The following is a 20,952-nucleotide window of genomic DNA, read 5'->3' as shown; positions in this document are numbered from 1 at the left end:
GCTGGGGGAAGAACGGAATCAACAGGTGGGGTTGTTGCAGGAGCACCCCCTGTGAGTAGCATACAGCTCATAATTTCTGCGGGATCTGACACAGAGCAGCTGTGCTCTCTGGTTCTCTGATACAGTGGTTCTCTAGTACACTTGCCCATATTCTAGGCAGGACTGATTCTATTTTTAGATACCAAAAAGGAGGGATTGACTCAGGGAGTCATTCCTAATTTTGGCTTTTGCGCCCCTGGCTGATCTCAGCCAGGGGCACTTATGACAGCAGCAAATGGTGCAGTGCAAAAGGACTGGTAACCATGATAATCTTATTACCAATTTATGGTATCGTAGATGGTACAGTATGGCTGGTAACCAACTCTGCTGTCATGCAAAAGCAAAAGCATGCTGCTGTGTAGCGCTGCTGAATCGCCTCTGTGAGCGGCATCTAGTACACATACGGTGACAGTCACAAAAGGCAAAACAGGCTCCAAAAAAGGCGCGAAATGCTTGTCTGCCGTTGCTTTCCCAGAGGAAGGAGTGACTGACGACATTTACCCAGAACCACCCGCGACAATGATTTTTGCCCCACCAGGCACTGGGATCTCAACCCAGAAATTCCAAGGGGCGGGGGAGGCTGCGGGAAGTATGGGATAGCTACGGAATAGCTACCCACAGTGCAACGCTCCAGAAATCGACGCTAGCCTCGGACCGTGGACGCACACCACCGATTTAATGTGTTTAGTGTGGCCGCGCGCACTCGATTTTATACAATCTGTTTTGCTAAACCGGTTTATGTAAATTCGGAATAATCCCGTAGTGTAGACGTACCCTAAGGGAACAGGACCCAGCGATCATTTGTATGGTTTTCCTTGCACTTTTGGATAATAATGGTCTATATACAGGGTTAATGGGAAAGTCAATCTGCAATGAATGTTGCTAGCTGTTGGTATTAGCATTTATCACAGAGGATACAGAAAAGAGATGATGTAAGTACCTTTGCCTCCAGGATTCTGGCAGATTTCTTATTTGTGGTCCAACACTAAGTGAAATGAACTTTGGTGGTCTTATCTCAGTCATTGTTGTTCCCCTGTTCACACCTTAAAACCAACACACATTAGACAGCCCAGTTAACCTTCTCTGCTATGGAAAAAAAACAGAGCTGTTGTTACTGTGGAAACAGAATCACTTTTCACTTCAAGACAGAGTGGTTCATACAGTGTATTATGAGACGGAATGCAACAGTCAGGCTGAAAGGCAACACGTACACTGTACCTGACAGCACTGTGCTTGACCTGTGAATGGGGCGATGGATCCCAATTAATGTATCATTCTGCTTTTAATTTTAGTCATTATTACTATAGCTCCAATGGAACCTTCTTGTTTATAAAAGGAGAAGAATCTGAGTGGTTGCCACAGGTGTAATTTTTCTATAAATGCCCAGCACAGTAGTTCACATAATTATTATTTATTATGTGCATTCTAAGATACATCTTGTTGTTGATCCTGGCACCATTACTTAGGGTTAGAAGAACAAAAAATAAAACCACTCAGGAAAACAGATGTATTCAGCTTACTGTCTCTTTCTAACAAGGAAACCAAGCTAGGAGGTTTAGGGTGGAGGTGCAGGCTGAGGGAATTAGGCACACAAATCCAATTTATATTCAACAGGAGATGGAAGCACATCTGAAAATCCCAAATATAATTCTTAAGGGTAGAATGGTGTAGGGTGTGTAGTGTGCAGGGAAGGGAATGTAAGCATGTTCCTTTATCCTTTTCCATTTTGGTTGCATATAAATCTAAATGGTATATAATAATGACTCCAGTCCACAGTATTTCTTGGGTTCTCAGTGATGTGAAGAAAAACTCTATCCTGGGCCTCAATTGTTGTTACTTCAGTTTTCTGCAGAACAAATGAAAAGAGGAAAACAAATAGACTAATGGGAGGCTGCAGTCGTTATTCCTGTTATGACCCATTTAGGTTTATATGCAGCTGAAAAAACATCAAAAAGAAAATTAGCATGCTTATGTTCCTTCCCCCTGACGTCCACACACACCACCATTCTTCCTTTAAGAGCTAAACCACCCAGTTTGGTTTCCTTGTAAACTGAGAGGGATTGGGCACAGGAGTGGGGGAGGAAGAGAGCATTTCATACCTTTCCCTGAGGGAATTTTTGTTCTTTCAAACTGTTATAATGGTGCCCAGCTATGACAAAGATGAGCAACTGAGAAAGGCATATAATAAATAATGCACATACACACACAAGGTAGCTTCTAAGGTGAGTAAAGTGGAAACCAGCCTTTTTAGCTCATGACTAATGTTGTGGAAAACGCCTTCTGAGATGCTGTTGTCTGGCTTGACACGCTTTGTTTTTCTCTTTAACAGGAGAAGTGTTCTTGGAGATTAAAGGCCCACTAGAAGACACATATAAAATCTACTGCTACCACCATGACGATGCGCACACCATGCTCGAATCCTATGAAAAGGATGAAGAACTGAAACAGCATTTAAAACACTGCGTACAGTCCTTAAAGTAAGATCTTTTCAAATGATGATTTCCGTCCATAGTTAGCTGCCTGGCAGGAAACATTTTAAATGGATGTAGATGAAAGGTCCCCTGTAAATCTGGAGTTTTCTGAGGCTTGCTGGGAGCTCTGGCTTATGCTGCTTTCATGAAAAGATGACAAGCCAGGGGCCATGATTAGATTTCTTTCTCTCTAGGATGGCCAAAAATAGCACAAGGAAGGTTTCTCTTCCCTTAGCTTCAGTGCCCAGACTGGCAAAGAAATGCAGTATCATAAAAGGTGTTGAGAGAACCTTTTCCAAGCCCCCCAAAGACCTGTCACACACACCCCCTATCTTCTGTAATTCCATCAAATGTGTGTGCACAGGATAATGTCACTGGAATTAAAATGTCATGTGATTGTAGCTATTTGCTTTCTCGGACAGTATACTCGTACGTCTGTCTCCCTACAGCTTTCTCAGGCTACAGGAATTAGAAGTGACTGCGCTATTAGATACTTTGTGTTGTGGGTGTTAGAATTCACAGTTAAGGCATGCTGTGACTGCCTGAATGGCAAGTGAATTTGCTCAGTTCCACAGCTTCAATTTCCAGTTCTTTAAAGAAGTTCTATTCAGAGCTGGCATGGAACAGGATAATGTGACTTAATCCTAAACCCAGCCATGTGAATCTGAGCACCTTGATCCCAACCCCCAAATTCTCTATCTCCATTTTGCCATCTAGTCCGAGGGCCTATCTCTGACTGTGGCCATTGCAGGATGCTTCTGTGGGAGGAAACCACCATAATCCATCTAGTTACTGGATTCCCCAGTTCAGAGCTTTACTAAGCTTTCATAGCTGGAAGTGGCTCTAAAGTACATCACTATGAAGCCTTTTTTTTCTACTCTGTTTTTTTCTGGTTAACCCTTAATCTTTTTCACGAACTAATGGGAAAAAATCACTATGTGCATTGCATTGTGGTTTTTGCTTTCCCCTCCCCTGGGTTTTGTTTACAGTGACTAAAGGTGACAAGCAGAACATTTATATCCACTTCAGCAAGTGTCAGAAATGTTAGTAAAAAAAAGAGTTGAAAGTACTCAATTAAAATGTATAGCTGTATTCATCTGAATCTGTAACTATCCTGTAGCGAGTACGGCTCAAAATGGGGAATTAACTAGAGTTCCTACTAAATAAGGCATAGACTCCTTTCCTCCATGAGGCATAACACATTCCGGTGCCCACAACTGTTATTCTTGCAAAAATTCACTTCTTAAAAATAAAGACATTTTTGTTTGGGCAAAGTATTGCCAAATTTAAAAAAAATACTGAAACTGGATCCAAATGATTAAGGGGTGGAGCTGCTGCTTCTCAGCTGAGCTGTATCCTACAGTATTAAAATACTTCCATATTAGGACTGTTGTGAGGTCTGTGCTCTGCACACCTGTGCTGGCACACTGTATTTAATTATCCTTGTCCAGTCTCTCACACCGCATGCTGATTGCAGAGGAGTTCTAACATGTCAGAAATTCAATCCAAATTGTAGGTGATATCTTGGAGACATCAGCATTAGTAAATTCTGTAGAATCTTATAATCCAGAAGTGATATTGTGCATTAGTTTAGCCTATGGAATTCATTTTGTATACATTAAATGTTGCTGGGGATCACCTGCTTTACTTTTAGTCAGAAGCATCTTGGCTACCAAAGAGAACTCTCCCAAAGCTATCACTGCAGGAACACTGCAGCACTACTATATCAGATTCCTGATGCTCCGCTAGTCAGCTGTAGTCGAGGGGGCTTTGTGGTGGGCAGCCAGATGGCAATGGGATGATTTTGGGAGGGAATATTGTTCAGCACTGGGCAAGAGAAAAGTCAGGTATGAAGAGATGCTGAATTTCTGATTCTAATGTGTTGTTTCACTAAACATACCATCCTGTCCAATGGCCAAACTTCTTCTGTACGTTAAATCATAGCTTTAATAAAATATCCCAATGTGTGTTTGTTTCCAAAACATTAGCACATATCCCTGTATATTTTTGGTGAATAAATTCATAGTAGTTACACATCTGTTGACGGCTTTTGAAAGTTAATCTACATAAAGAGTCTTTCAGGAAGTAAATCTTTTCATTGGGGGAAAAAAAAAAGGAATCCTAATAAAATACAAGGGAACTTATATTCAAAAAGACTGAAATTCACTGTCCATCTTTCATTCTTTAAATTTTTATTTCTATTTAAAGAGAATAGAGTGGACAAATATATAGCCCAAGAATTTACACTCTTTCTTTTATTGATTAGTGATTTTGTAGCTAGGACTTAAACATTAATTACAGCTAGCACAGTACTCTCAACTCCCTTATATAAACTATCTATGAGATGGTTGAGTTTTATCACCAAAACCTGATTTATTAAAGTCCTTACCCATTAAGGGCTGTATTTTCAAGAAGATGTGGGGCCAGATGCACTGGTACCCACTGGCTGCTTTGTGAAGTACCTAGCTCACTGGCCAGTTATGGCTGTTTTGTGTCACTGAACACATTAGTGAATTTCACCCATAGTCTGTATATATTTTTTTCTTAGGACGAAGCTAACACTTGTTTTGTTTTTCTCCTTTTGCAGAAAGATATATGAGGAAGAGTAAGTATCATGCCAACTTTTTTGTTGTTTTTTAGGGGAAAAAAATCTAAATTATCTCCAGATGTTAAAAATGTTTAAAATTGCATGTATGGAAATGTTCAGAACAAGAGCATCATTTTAGTAAACCAAGTAATCCTGTGCAACAACAGAAATTAGATTTCTCCTAGACATTGGTAATAAAGTCTTTGACTTTTAATTTTTCCTAATCTATCTGGTTTTCTAATTACAATTGCACCTGCTTTGCAGTATCTTTCAAAATTGGTTTATGAAGCTACTTAATCTGGTTCCCAGTCCTTCAAGAGCCCTTTATTTTATCGCCTCCCTTCAGAACAGACGTATTTCTGTGATTCTAAAGCATGCGTCTCAAAAAAACCAACAACGGTGCTGTCCTTTGACATCCTAGACTAGCTCAGCAAGGTCCACGTGATAGAGATTTGAGCTCTGTATTCAAAATCCCTCTAGACTCTTCTCAGAATAAAATTCTTTCTGAGCTAATGACTGTCTTTCCTGCCTTAAATAAGGCAATAAAGAAGGGTACATTCCTAGACTGTAGTTTTGGGAGACCCACAAGCCCAGGGCCATCAAAATGGGACAAATCTGAAGATATCTTGGGAGAGGAGTGAGAGAACTGAAAAAAAAAATTACAATCCTAGGCAAAAATATTAATTCTGATAGAGAAGAGGTAAGGTTATATTGCTCTGCTAAAATTGCTCTGCTAAATACCTTATGGGGGTGGGGAAGGAACACTTGAAAGCCAGGAAATTCTAAGTTAAGGCTACAGTCATGGGAGGAAAAAAAGCAAATAGTTGAAAGTGTGAGTGTTAGTGTTTATAGTGTGAACTGGCCATACTGACTTGCACTGCACTATCAGAAATTAACATGCACTTTTATCCCTCAAAGAATGTCCAGTAGAAACACTAAATTGTGAGTTTCTCACTGAGTTTAAATTGATCAAGGATTCATAAGCAGTCACCTCTTAGATGCCAAATTGTGCCTGGTGCTTGTGTGGTTGTGATTGTGACAGGTGCAAGGAGCCATTCTCCTGAGCGAGGACCAGACATAATCACAGTCCATGTACTCAGGAATGCTAAGGAATACTGTAGTACCGGTATGTGCACTGCAAATACCTTCTCCTGAGGTGTTGCAGTGTCAGGCCACCCTTTCCTCAGGATTGTGGCTAAAAACCACCACTGAGCCCTTACATTGTAGCTATTTCAATGAGGTTCTGTGGCCTGCAATGTGCAGGAGGTCAGACTAGATGATCATGATGGTCCCTTCTGGCCTTAAAATCTGTGAGCCTATAAAAAGAAGGATTGCTTCAATGGGATCCATTGCTGCTTCTTCCATTCCTGCTCTCCACAACTGGTTTATCCTGATTTAGAAAGTACACTGGTGTTTACCCCAAGCATCTCTGAGGTCACTGGAACTGTGAGGCTACAGATTGCTTTTCATTGTAGTATAACTGGGAAAACATCGTCTTCAGTGTTAAAGCATGCTACACTTAGCCATCAGTTGGATGGGTTACTCCAGCTGGACAATAAAATAGAACTGAATTCTGTGCTTACTTATACCTGTGCAACCTCCATTGAGTTCACTGATGTTGCGTAGGTGTAAGTGACAGCAGAATATGGGCCATAGTGATTTATTTGCCCTGTAGATTTTGTGAAACAGTGAATTTGCACACACAAAAATAATAATGTTTAAGTAACATTAAGTGACAAACACACACAGCAATAACTTAATGTGACCCTAACTCCACCTTAACATGTTTTCTGCTAGTGTGTCCCACAATGGAATTATATATTTCATAAAGAGAGCATGCCAGACTTAACATTGAATAGTATATTTTTTCCTAGTTTGCCACCATGACTATTTAGACGTACGTATCCATGCCCCCACCCCATCTGTGACTTTATTTTGTTGCATGCAGTTATCTAGGGAGAGTGGTTATCGTAAAATAATCTTACTGAGTAGAATTAGATGAGTAGAATTAGAATTTATTTTGTTGCGGAGGGGTGTGCAGTGGAACCTGATGCAGTTAAACCAGCTGTGTTTACATGACTGCAAAGCAACAGCAATGATTTGCAATGAGATTACTGCAGCTACTTATGGCACTAAACTACTTGCTAAATTCATGATAAGACTGGGTGGCTGCAGTGGCATTACAAATGAATTATCAGCTTAATTTTCTGCACAAAAGATGTCACAAGTCGTTACACATCTGTTTAAATTGTGTGGCAATGCAGTGTTCTGATTGGCCGCAGCGTATTCTAAAGGGGTGTATTAGAAACAGGACTAATCTAGGGAGAGTGGTTATCGTAAAATAATCTTACTGAGTAGAATTAGATGAGTTGAACTTCGTGGCATTTTGTGCCGCAGGGAGTCATCATCTCACAACAAACCTACTATCTTTCAAACCATATTGCTAGACTGTGTCATGCAGATATGTGAACAGAGGGCTGTTTATCACTTGGGCGGCTGTCCAAAGTGCAACTGTATGAAGAGAAGACACTTGAAGATTTCGATTCATGAGGCAGCTTTTAAAAGATTTGCATTCATGGGGCTTTTCAGGGAAAACAATAACAATTTAAGATTATTTTTATTCCTGCTGCCAGAAGCTAAAAGAAGGGAAAACAGCTTTATATTTGATGCAGGATAGATGGGGAGGAGGAAGAGAAAAGAGAAATGATGAAAAGGTTTGGGGACATCAAGAGGCTTTAAAAAGCATTTACTGTTAAAACTCCTTTTTTCATGCAGGACTTTTTATACTGAGTGCCTGCGTGTGAAAGATGGCTTAAATATGCAGATGCCTCTTTTCCAAAGCATCCAAATCATGACTTAATTAGTCAACAGTGCTCCAGTATATTTTTATAAGTGGAAGCCAAAGTGTTTTTCTTTCTTTCTTTCTTTCTTTCTTTCTTTCTTTCTTTCTTTCTTTCTTTCTTTCTCATCAGCTGTGTTTATGGCTGAACACAACAAAAGTTGGCAGTTTGCAATATTCAGTGGGTATTCCCTCTATGTTCCCTTTATTTTCCATAAACCCAGTCCCTCCCCATGCTCAGACATTCTGGCTCACCTCTCATTAAATCTCACATAATTAATCTCAGAACTTTTTTCCTCCCAGAAATTCTTTCTTTAGGATGCAATGGAAGCACTGCTCTGTGTTTCTGTCATGAAAAGCTGCATTACAGTCAGGTCTCCTGTCTTCTTCACACTATTATCAATGTCTCCCTCCCTCCTTTAAAGTGCAGACCTACAAGAAGGTCCCCAGCAGTTTATACATGATTGCTACCAACATGGGGTTGTAGCCGAGTTTCCCAGTGTGTCCAGAAATTTCTTTCCTTCTCTTTCTCCCTGGAAACACTGTCACTGTCATGAGTGAAGAGGCAAACAGGCCCTTTTTACCCACGTGCTGCAGAGGAAGCAAATTACCCCAATACTTTTCCATAAAAGAACCTGCAGAAAGAGGTGGGAGCAGGGCTTTAGAATGTTTGCCACTTGGTGGGGATGGATTGTGTGGGAAAGGAGGGAGCCACAGCATGATAGGAGTGGGGTCAAGAAGTCCAGATGGCTTGGATAAGCTTGGGGTAAACATCCAAACTGGATAATCCAGACCAAATTTTGAATTCTTTTCAAATTCGCCCATCACTAGCTGTGATCCACCAATCAGCAACCAAGGCTACTAGTATCGACCCTGTCACTTCTGCAGCAGAAAGCATAACAAAGGACTGTGGTTACAGAGGCAAGCTCAGTGGTGTAAGGTACACAACAGTTAGTGGGTGTAAATAAGGAACTTTGAGCTGATGTCACTTTCACACTGAGGTGCCTAAAGGAAGTGTAATATGAATACTTTAATACATTCTTTATGTTAGTTATTTTTCCTACTGCATCCCTCTCTCCCAGGCTTGGTGTGTAAAGCGTACCATACAGACTCCTTTAGCCACAGTGGACCAAATTCAGAGGTCATGTAGAAATTATATGTTAGTAAGTAGATGTGAGTCTAAGAAAGTCTAAGCTGGTATAACTTTCATACTGAGGGAGCCAGAAAAAGTTTTCAATTTACCCCAACCCAGACTCCCCACTAAATGTGTCTCCTAATCTTTCCATTTAAATGGGAATTGCACCTGTGTAACTGAATGCAAAACTAGGCCCCAGTTTTGACATCTTCAGTAATTAAAAACTCAACTGTAGATTTAAAAAGGTAATAACTTCACTGACTAGATAGGACTAATGCATTTTTTTCTTCAAGGGGTTGCCATTTTACATGACAGTTCTGTTTGTTTGTATAAATTATAGAGGAAAACCGAATTTAATGGACATGGGATCCCTGATGATCAAACCAATACAGCGTGTGATGAAATACCCCTTGTTACTGTGCGAGCTCTTGAATTCGACTCCTGCTTCCCACCCTGACCACACGGCACTGCAAGATGCCTTTGCTGCTGTGAAAGACATTAATGTGAACATCAATGAACTTAAAAGAAGGAAAGACTTAGGTAGGGAACAGAGATGGTATATTCCTTTCTCCTATTAATTGTATTCATACATTGTAGATTTTGGCTGGTGATTATAGGAGATGGTTTCAGCTCCAATTATGTTACTAAAGATATTGTTTTCTGGCTTTATCTGGGCTACAAAACCTGCTGGGTTTTGAGATACATAACTGCATTGCAGACTCAAACTTAGAAACAAACATCCAGGTTGGGATGTAAACTTCAAAAATGTGAAAATGAATATAGTTCAGTATTGCATATAATACATTATACTAACGTCAGTGATGCTCCTGCAAACACTAATAATTAATAATTAATAAAGATATTTTTAAAGACCTGCCATATTTAAGCCTTAACTTTACTACCTCTTTCCAGCATTTTCACAGAAGATTACAGCAAGGGATATCAAAGTCTCTTGTCTCAAATGGTCTTATATTAGAGTGCAGAGCTGTGTTAGAGCCCTATGAATACAGATTATTAGTGTTGTGAAATTCTCTGTCTGCAGTGTTGAAGTATAAGAAGAATGATGAAGAAGAGTCTCTTAAAGAGAAGTTTTCCAGACTGAATATTCACTCCATTAGCAAGAAATCCAAGAGGGTTACTAGCCACCTGAAAATTCTGACGGGGGGAGAGCCTCAGGTACTTAGTGAGCCATTTGCAAATTTGCATTGAGGACTTCGTAATGTCACTTGTTTTACGGTATTTATCGTGTAATTTTCCATGTGTCACATCAAAGATGAAAAGATATTATGACCTTTCAATGTGTCCTCCATCTTTTCTTTTGGATCTAGCCTTTTCTACAAATCTCTGACCTACAGCAAAGAGGTACTGCTCAGCAATTCTCAAAAAATGAATATGCAAGTCAACACTCAATAGATGGGTTGGTAGAAGATATTGCAGGTGAAGAATAGCTACAGAGGGCATTTTCTGTGCATTTTATTCAGCATCATTCAGATCCTAGTACACCAGGATCATCAAACAAGACTTATATGGTGATTAGTATGGGCAATGAGTTTTCCCCTACATGCATAAGAAACTTTGACTGTCAAAATGATTAGATGACTACACATTTTTTTTAATAAATCTGCTGCAGTGTGTTGAACGCAAAGAATTAAAACACTACTTTATTGTTCCATTGCCCTAATTAAATAATTATAGATTAATTGGGAAAAAAATTTCAAAAGCACCTAAGCCATTTGGAAGGCTAAGTCCCATTGACTTTCACCGAGACTTAGGGTCCTAAGTGAGATAGGTGCCTTTGAAAATGTTATCCCAATAAATAATTTAATTAGGGCAATGAAAATATAAAGAAGTGTTTTAATTTTTCACTCAAGCCCCATTTTCAAAAGTATCTTAGGTGCTTTGGACATTGTGTCTCAATGAAAGTCAATGGGATGTAACCTCCTAAATGACTGAGTTGCTTTTGAACATTTTACCATGTATACTTTACTATGATTGCTTATCCAAGAACATTTGCCCTTTGAAAGGTTACCTGCAGCCTTGTGCCTTTTTTCTGTTTGTTTCTTTTTGAGGAGACGTTTCTCCCTCCCACCCGCTCCACCTCCCCAATTTTTTTTTAACATTAGAAATTCAGATTTACTTCTGTTTTTCCTAGAAGGCTCCATGGCAGACTGGGGGATTAATAGGTTTATGATATTCAAGATACAGTGACATCTGACTGAGAGGGGAAATGATTTTTATTCAGTCTGTTAGAACTATTTACTATTTGTTTTTGTTAACATTTTTTGAATTCTAAAAACTTGAGAATCACTTTGGAAAAAAGATGCCAGTGTTACAGGAGAGGGAATGCTGAATCTTTAATTGGAAGCTGAGAAAGCTCATGATACACATCTCTGAGTCTTTCAATGACTCTGACAGTGAAAGCAGTGAAGACTAGACTTGACATTTCTCATACTTCTAAGGTAAAAAGCAAGCAGAAAGGAAGAATTAAAAAAAAATCAGGCTTTCTTTATATACCATAAAGGAGTAAAACAACCCCTTTAGAGATAATGGGACTGTAACATGTACAGGGCCGCACAGTGCTACAGAAATAATAGCAACAAAATTTCTGCACAGGCAGTAGTTGCCCACATCTGCACTAGGGAGCACTGGAGGAAGCACTGCTATGATGTGAAAAGACTTATGTTGTTACCTATCATTTCTTGCCCAAATTGTGTAAACATAAAAAAGGAGAGGTTCACTAATAAACATAGATGTGCCTGCAATTAAATAACTTCATGCTACCTTAATGCTCTGCAAAACTCAAACTCTTTACCATACACATTCCAGTATCCTTGTTTTTTCCTCTCTTTAGACCTGATAATTGTAGGTGGGTTTGGAAGAGTTACTTCAGTACAGTGATCCAGCTTCACAGAGAGGAATTCATGGGCTTTTCTTTAGATTTTTCTAGCAGACCTCTGGCCAATCCTTTCATTAGTTCACTGCTGCCCTAACTGTCATGTAAACATCTATTTCAGGTGAAAGACCAGACCTTTAATAAGGAGGAAAAGCTATTTAGAAGTTTAGAAAAGACTGTGAAATTTTGCGTGAAGAATATTTCATTCTCCCTACAACATCTACAGGTGAGTATATCACACACCCACACCTATATGAGCTATGCACACATAAAACACATATGTGAACAGTTTAACACACACTTTTCACAGTGTCATGTAATACCAAATCCTAAACGACCCAAAATGCAGCAGAAATGAACAAAGGTGAATTTCACATTTTCTGAGTAAGCCCTAATGGTGTGGAATAATCTGCTAAACTGAATGGTGATAACCCTGTTCCTTGAGAAATGTACAATAAAACTAAATAAAACACAGGATAATATATTATAGGATACAATCTTGCACTGGTAAGGGATGGAATAGATAACCAAAGAGATGAATACTATTGCAGGGTTTGCATGAACACGTATACTGTATTACAGCAAATTATCAATCTATTTTAATTTTCCCACCTTATTCCTTTCTAGGATTCCATGTTTCTAGCTGCACAGAATATAACTGAACTACAAAGTATTTTACACCACAAAGATGATGAAGACAATGGCTGTTCAAAAATGCTGAATAACATTGGAAACCCCTGTGAAGGCTTTGTAAGTTCATGAAACATGTCAATATCACACAGCTATCAGCATGTATGAGCTATGGGTCATACATACAAATACAGTGAAGGGAAAAGAGCAGAAAAAAGTAGGTCTCCATTAAAAATACTGAGAAAAATACAATTTTTTACTTAAGTTTCTGTAGGAAATAAGATAATTTAAGTTACAAAAATTCCTGTCAGTTTAAGTACAATGGAAGCTGGATCAGGCTTCTGCTTAAACTAGCAGTGTTGCCAACTCACACAATTTTATCATTAGTCTTATGATATCTGGTGTTTCCCTAAAGCCCCAGCTCCTGGAATCATATGACTGTGTGGGAATTGCAGCTTTTCTTTTCTTTTCTTTTCTATCCCTCGTGGTTGCAGAGAAAAAGATTGAAAACATGAGCTCTAACATTTAAAAAAACAAACAAACAGAAGGCAAATAAAAAAAACCCCAATATATATAATTTTTAAATCTCATGATTTTTGGGGTCTGACTTGTGATTTTTGAACTCCTGGGATTGGCAGTACAAGCTAAGATTCAGGCTGGAGTACATCTTTCAAGGTAGGGAAAACTTCTGCCTGAACCAGGCTCTCAAGCTAAACTAACATTTTCAAGCAAGGGGCAAATTTTATATCTCCTTACTCTTACCCTTCCTAAACGCCAGCCCACCAGGTTTCCTCCACCTAACTCAAAGTGGAGTCCCCGTACTAACAGCAAATACTCTCAGTGACAGATCACTCCCTCCCAACCAATGAAAGGACTACTAGTTATATTTTTTTACTAAAAGATAAGCTGTTCCATTCCAAAACCAAACCACCAAAACGGGCTCTGTAACTGCAATTCTACTTCCTTTCTAATTCCACCATTTAAAATAATTGCATCATTTAAAAGTATATTTTAAAAAATAAAAAAAATGAATATAGTGAAGAAAGGAACACAGGAATCGCCATTCTGGCTCATCACAATGGTCCACTGAGTGCAGTAGGTTTTGCAATAATGGCGGGTATGAGATGTTTCAGAAGAAGGCACAAGAATCTCCTTAGTGGACAATTATGGCATAATCTGTGCATAGGGGAAGTTTCTGCCTAACCTCTGTAGGTTAGAAGTTGGGCTCATGACCTGAAGCATGAACGTTTATATCCCTTCTAAATTTTTTTTATTCTATCTATTACAACTGTAAATGTTTACAATATCCATACAGATATATTTTCCTTCTTTTAATCCTAGTAGGAGCTTGGCAACAAAGATATCTAGAGCAATATGTTCCAAGGATTAATTATGCATTAGGTAAAAGGGTATTTCCTTTTATGAGTTTGAAACTGCTGCCTTTCAGTCTAAATAGCCCCTTGCTTTTGAATTGTGAGAGTAGGTAAATAGAAGTGCTTGATTTACCTTCTTTATCCCATTCATTATTTTGCATACCTGAATCATGTTCCCTTTTATTCATCTCCTTTGAGAACTAAACAGTCCTAGCCTTTTCAATGTCTCCCTATATGGAAGTTTTTCTATTCCTGTAATCATTTTTGTTGCCTGTCTCTGAACCACTTCTATTACTGTTATATCTATTTTTGAGGTAGTCTGACCAGAACTGAATGCAGTATACCAAGCAAGGGCCTATCACTGACTTATACGCTGGAATTACAATATTTTCAATCCAATTCGTTATATATCCTAACATTTTGTTTGCACTTTTGACCACCATTTCAGCAGGAGCACAGATTTTCATTGTGCTGTTTCGTGTTTTTTTCTTGAGTACTTATAGTTGAGAACTATGGAGATGAATAACTTAAATTATTTCTTTCCATGTGCATTACCTTGCATTTGTCAATACTGAATCATCTCCCTAACCCTCTTAGTTAGGGCCAAATCAAGAATAGCCTCTTCTTTCCTGTGCTCCAGAACCAACAGTTCCAATAAACAACTGATTAAGGTACTGAAAAATTGCTTTCCTAAGCATTTGTCATGGGTGCCAGCTTTTCACATGAAAATGGAAAGCTTTCTCCACAGAACAATTATATATCAAAGGCAGTACCAATGTAAAACTACCACTGTACATCAGTCCTCACCTTGAGGGACCACTCCTGGGGATGATGGACATACAGCCTTTTGCAGCAGTGGTTTTTGTTATGCAGGAGCCTTCTTTCTTGTTAGTGGACTGAGTCTAGCAATTCATTTCACAAGACTATCCAGCAGCCTTTAGATGGTAATGAGTTTCAGTCACTAGCAGTCTGTGTTGGATGTGAACCTATAGATGAAACAATCTTTAAGCCTGATATTAATCTCTTGAACCATCCAGATACCCATAGGCATGGTTTCTTTAAAAAAAAAAAAATTAGCCACCAGCACTGTGAATGTATGACTCACTTTCAGTAAACTAAAGGAAACCTTACAAGAAAGCATACCACATTTTAATCAACTCAGATCTTTCTCTCTGTCTATGTAGGCATTTATACTGCATCATCAGGATATTAGACCTATCCCCCGGGAAAGTGGTTGTTCCTTTATTTTATTCAGTGGGAAAGACTGCCATTTAATTGAGACTGCACTGCCTCTTGCCTCAGATGGTCTTTCCCAGTTTAAAGGTCCCGGTCCCAGTGAAGCTTCACAATAATACTACTGTGGCTAGCACAGGGGACTGGAGGCAGGAATTCCTGCTTTCCGATCCCAGCTCTAACACTCATCCTTTGTGTGCCCATTTAAGTTGTCGGGGCCTCAGTTTCCCCATGAGGATAATAATAAAGCCCTGTGCACTTAGAATTGTTACTAGGCTGTTTGATAGGGGTGCTGTCGGGCTTAATTAGTTACTGTTGGAAAGCAATGTGAGTGCTACAAATGCGTGAATGCAGTATTATTATTTTTGCTTTGTTTTTAACATTAGAACATAATTGTAAGTGCTACAAATGGGAGAAGGAAGTATTATTTGTTGGACTGATTTTTTGCTTTGTTTTCCCCTTCCCAGGTGGATCAATTGGAAAAGCTGGTTTTGACCCCTCTCTCAGCGCTACAAGCCTTGTTTCCAGGCCCCCAGAAGCTTATCCAGAAGCGTTATGACAAGTTGCTGGATTACAATGGCTACCTCGAAAGGTCAGCAGGAGATGAACTTGATCTGGCAAAGAAGGACTATGAGGCTCTCAATGCACAGCTTGTGGAGGAACTTCAGCTGTTCAACAGGACGGCCAAGACGATTGTGATGAACTGTCTGCATTGCTTCATCACTCTCCTCAGGGACATGATGTCCTCAGCATTTCAGTCATATTCGACCATTGTGGTGCCTGTTCCGGTGAGCAGACTCTCTGTGTGCATGTGTATGTATGGTATTTGGCCAGAGGTACTTAAAAACCCACTGTCTGTTCTGGTGATCACAGTGGATATTTTTTCACATTTCATGTCCTTTACCCTTGTCTGCTTTGAGCTTTTTTTTTTTTTTTTTGCCAAGAATGATCCCAGTGTTGTTGCTGCTGTTCCTCTAGTAGTAGCAATGGTAGCAGTTGCTAGCATTTTAACCCCTGTATTATTTACTGCTGCCCTGAGCAATGTTAGATTACCCACTAGGAAGAATGCCAGCAGCCACTGGAATCCCTTCTACACATGTGCTCCCACCACTAATACTGGTGGAGCCGTGGCGTGTTAGCAATGGTAGGACAATGCTGTTGTCACAAAAGCCTACTGCAGACACCTCCTTCGGAGTAAGGAACAGCTTTCTGGTTTGGCTACAATATGAGCTACATCAACACTTTATATATTTTGAGGTATATTTAGAGAGTGCCTACCTGAGGTGCATGGAAGTGTATTGGTTTGCATAACATTCTATTCACACACAGCGTTAATCATAACTCTAAGATATGGATCCAACACTCCATCTAAATATAATGACTGAGTTGGGGTGAATATCAAACAATGCTAGAGTTTTGTTGTATTCCCCCCCTCCGCCCCCGCCAGAGGAAATAAGTCCTCTCCTTGACTCAGGGTATGTCTTCACTACCGGCCGGCGGATCAGCGGGCAGCCATCGATCCAGCGGGGATCAATTTATTGTGTCTAGTCTAGATGCGATAAATCGATCCCCGAGCACTCTCCCATCAACTCCTGTACTCCAGCTCGGTGAGAGGTGCAGGCAGAGTAGACGGGGGACACCACGGTAAGTCGATCTAAGTACGCGGACTTCAGCTACGTTATTCACATAGCTGAAGTTGCGTAACTTAGACCGATCCTCCCCCCTCCCCCACACAGTGTAGACCAGGCCTATGGGAGTCTGAAGGGTGTCCCACAATTCCAAACCCCCACACTCTGAAGAAGCCATGTTCTCCTGGCTGACATCTGGACAAGATTCCACACCATTCCTTAGTAGGCCATAGAGGTTACCTTTGGGTGCTGCACTGCACTCCTTCCAGGGGAGGATCAGGCTATTTCCCGCCCCCTGACAAGCTAGAAGTGAGAATCCATGCAAGGGTTCAACACAGGGGAAAGTGGGGGCTTTTTCTACATGAGGAATTTTCACCAGTATAACTTGAATTAACTTTTACATTGATATAACAAACCAGTGCAAAAGACAGTGTGGGACACACTTATTTCATTATAAGAGTGGCTTATTCCATTCAGTTTAAATCAATTAGAAAACAGATTTATTTAAACCAAAATAAGCCTTCCACACCAGTTTTAAATACATCAGTATAAATTCACACTTTAAGCTACCCTTGTGCAACTTCCTCCTGTAGAAAAGCCCTACATCATTAAAGAGGGCTTTATGTTTTTGGGAAAGCTGCTTATACCAGGCATTGTTTTCACTGGGGATTTTCCCAGTGTCACTTTTGAGTTTTGCAGTTTACATCATGTTTAAAATTAGGCATAGCCCTGAGCCAAACCCACAGATCCAACACCACAGGGACAAGTTAAACTGACATGACCAGTTTAAATCATATTGAGTTAAATAGATACTGGTTTTTAAACTGATTTAAATTAAACTGATAGCACTTCTGTGTATAGACAAGCCCTAAACAGAAATGAGATTAAGATTATGCCTTCTTTTATATCTGCCTGATGCCTAGCTTCTTGTGGGCACTACCAGAAACCATAATAACAACTCAGATTTCATGAGTCCTAGTGCTTGATCCACTAGATTAGAGCTACTGTTCCTTACCTCTCTATCCTATGTAATGTACATAAGATCTAATCTTACTATGTATTTGCAGCTTTCTTCCTCAAGTATCTGTGAAGTACAAAATCAGGTGTTAGAAGAGTTTCACAATCTAAATTTTGTAAAAGAAAACAGCAGTGCAACATTTATTGAGCGAAAACTGAGCTTTGAAAAGAAGAAACCTGCCCCTACCCAGGTGAGTATCATGCCTCTGTCAGTGAAAATTTAACATGTGTCAAATGCATCATCTTTTGATTCTCCTGGGGCCTGGGCATTGATTTGCCACACAGCGTTTAGGGCCAGAAAGGACCACCAGATGATCTAGTCTGACCTCCTAAATGGGGATCCAGGCTTGGTCCCTTGCTTTTGGGGCCTGAGCTTAAACCACCATTCCTGGGATGAGAGTGCTACAGTGACCAGTTACTCTTTGGTGATTTTCTGTTGTCTTTTTGTTACTTTTGCTTTTTGTCACGTAATCACCTTGAGACTTTTCCTGATCATCCCCTGCAGCTCCCATTGGCCATGGTTGCCGGCCAATGGTAGCTATGGGGGCAGTGCTTGGGGCAGGAGCAGAGTGCAGAGCCCCCTGGCTGCCCTATGCGTAAGAGCTGGAGGGGGGACATGCTGCTGCTTCTGGGAGCCATGCGGAGCCATGGCACATGTGAAGCGGGGCAAACCCCAGACCCTGCTCCCTGGCAGGAGCTCAAGGGCCAGATAAAAATGTCTGAAGAGCCAGATGCAGCCCCCGGGCTGTAGTTTGCCTACCCCTGTACTAGAGGATGTGGGTGGGGGGAGCCAATGGAGAACTGCTGCTGGGTGCTCAGCACCCACCATTTTTCCCCTGTGGGTGCTCTAGCCCCAGAGCACCCACGGAGTCAGCGCCTATGGCCACAATCTTAAATCGACCTATGTTAGGTCAACTTACAGCTATCGCAGTAGTTACTGTGGTGACTGACGTCCACACTACCCTTCTTCTTCGGTGGGGTGTGTCCTCACTGGGAGCGCTTCCATCGACTGAAGAGGGGCAACATGGAGGGCTGAAAGCCAGGGCTTTCAGCTCCATTCAGCTCCCTACTGGGAGCCCCATTGTCCCTGGGGGCTTCTTGCCCTCTCACTACCAGCTGGGAGTGGGGGGAAGGAAGCCATGTGGGGATTCTCCTCTCCGGTGAGGAGATCTACGCCCAGCTGAGACATGACCAGACAGCCAACAGCCAATGTAAGGAACGCAGTGTCTACACAGACACTAGCCCTACATTAGCCCTATGCCTCTTGTGGAGGTGGAGTTATTGCGTTGGAGTATTAGGGCACTTACCTCAGCAGGAGCAAGGCTGTAGTGTAGTGTCGACACTGACATAGTTAGGTCGACATAAAGCATTTATGCCCAGGCACTAACTCTGTAGTCTAGACCCAGCCTAAGACTGCGCATGCAAGTCATAGTTGTTTCACTTGTTAAATATTCTCACACAGACATTAATCTTGCGATGTTTATTTTGTTGAAGTTTTGTGAGTGGGTTTGATGGTTTTATATAGCTAGAGCAGGAGCTGAAAAGTCTACCATGGAATTCAGACACACCTAGCACACAGAGTAGTCTAGAAGTGCACAGAACTGCAGGAGCGCCACTTAATATAATAATAATTAATAGCTTCCTTTTTATATAGCAATGTCATTTAATATAATATCACAGTCCAAGGTTCCTGCCTTGGCTCCTGCCTTGTAATGTGTTATATGACCTCAGTACATGTCTGCCAATTTTTGGGTTACTTCAAAATGCTTTCAGTCATTTTACATGGGAATTGTAAGTGCACTGATACAGAGAGACAAGGTGAGTTAGGTAATACCTCTTTTTGGACCAACTTCAGTTGGTGAAAGAGATAAGCTTTTGAGCTTACACAGAGTTCTTCAGGTCTGTGATCGCTTTGTGAAAGTGTTCTCCCACAGGCTTTTGTCTTTTAATAATTTTTCAGTGTGTTCATTTGAGAGAACAGTTATTGTCTCATTTCACTATGCTCTTGAGTGAACTCACACAGAAAAATGATAAAAGACAAAAACAGTGGGTGAACACTTTTCACACAGTGATCACTCTGTATCTGACCTCTCTGTCTTCATTCGCAAAGGAAACCCGCACAACACCTTCCAAAGATGAGCCTGAGAGCTTAAATTAATAAATCTGCTAGATACTAAAAATTATGGACAGAATAAAGACCTTGGATTTATGGTTTACAATCTATAACCCACTTAACCCCCCACCCACCTTTTATTTCTTTTCCTCCTATGACTTGGAGAGGTGTTAATGGGTCACTTCACCTTGAATGGTCACTTGAAATATATGTTAACTACTTATACAATCTGTTCCACCTTGTGTTTAGCTGTGACACTTTGAGTACATTTCCCAGACCCGAAGAATAGCTCTGTGTAAGCTCAAAGTTTGTCTCCCTCACCTACAGAAGTTGGTACAATAAAAGATAGTACCATACTCATCTTGTTTCTCTAATATTCTGGGACCAACACAGCTACAACAACACCGCATAAACCAAATACCTGACAGTTCACATCCAGTAAGTTTTTTTTATCCTTCAGTGACTATAGTTTCAGCCATTAGTGCAACAGGTGAACACACACACCTACTGTGCACACAAAACTCACAGGTTTGAGGGCACAGTTTAGGAAATTATACTCCTAACTGTCCAATGGGCACGTAATTGCATGCTTTGCCTGTTCAAATGTAGATTGCTGCAATCAGACTGGTGTGCATTAGTTTAGTTTGTACACAGCTGTTAATCCAGAAGTCTTAAAATACATTGCTCCCAATTAATGTTGTGTCTCTTTTTTTCCCGTTTTTAGCCTGAATCTCCACGTCAGACAGAGAGCCAGAGATATAAGCTACTGTCTACATACAGCACAGAATCACTATATCAAGCTAAGCGCAAATGCAATGCCACACAGGAATTTGATATTGATTTATATGAAGGTGAGCTGGTGGCTGTTGTTGACCAAAAGGATCCCTTTGGAAGTACAAGCAGGTGGCGTGTTGACACAGGAAGTAAGTCCTTTGCACAAACATCCCAATAACAGCTTTCCTTTTGGCTATTGATTTTCTTTTCAGTCTGGGCC

At 40.4% G+C, this 20,952-nt stretch overlaps 1 protein-coding gene across 1 annotated transcript in view; it reads left to right on the top strand.

Moving 5' to 3' along the window:
• ARHGEF38 (Rho guanine nucleotide exchange factor 38) overlaps nt 1-20,952 on the top strand; it is a 49,917-nt gene that overhangs the window by 21,572 nt on the left and 7,393 nt on the right. The window contains exons 4-12 of the mRNA XM_045017564.1: nt 2,369-2,516; nt 5,098-5,115; nt 9,412-9,611; nt 10,114-10,247; nt 12,086-12,190; nt 12,592-12,714; nt 15,668-15,988; nt 17,896-18,036; nt 20,683-20,881. Coding sequence (XP_044873499.1) covers nt 2,369-2,516; nt 5,098-5,115; nt 9,412-9,611; nt 10,114-10,247; nt 12,086-12,190; nt 12,592-12,714; nt 15,668-15,988; nt 17,896-18,036; nt 20,683-20,881 — 1,389 coding nt within the window. The remainder of the gene's footprint in view (nt 1-2,368; nt 2,517-5,097; nt 5,116-9,411; nt 9,612-10,113; nt 10,248-12,085; nt 12,191-12,591; nt 12,715-15,667; nt 15,989-17,895; nt 18,037-20,682; nt 20,882-20,952) is intronic.

The sequence above is a fragment of the Mauremys mutica genome, chromosome 5 (assembly GCF_020497125.1).
Source record: "Mauremys mutica isolate MM-2020 ecotype Southern chromosome 5, ASM2049712v1, whole genome shotgun sequence".
NCBI classification, from domain to species: Eukaryota; Metazoa; Chordata; order Testudines; family Geoemydidae; genus Mauremys; species Mauremys mutica.
Note: the sequence above shows the minus strand (reverse complement) of the source record. Positions and strands in the feature narration are given on the sequence as shown.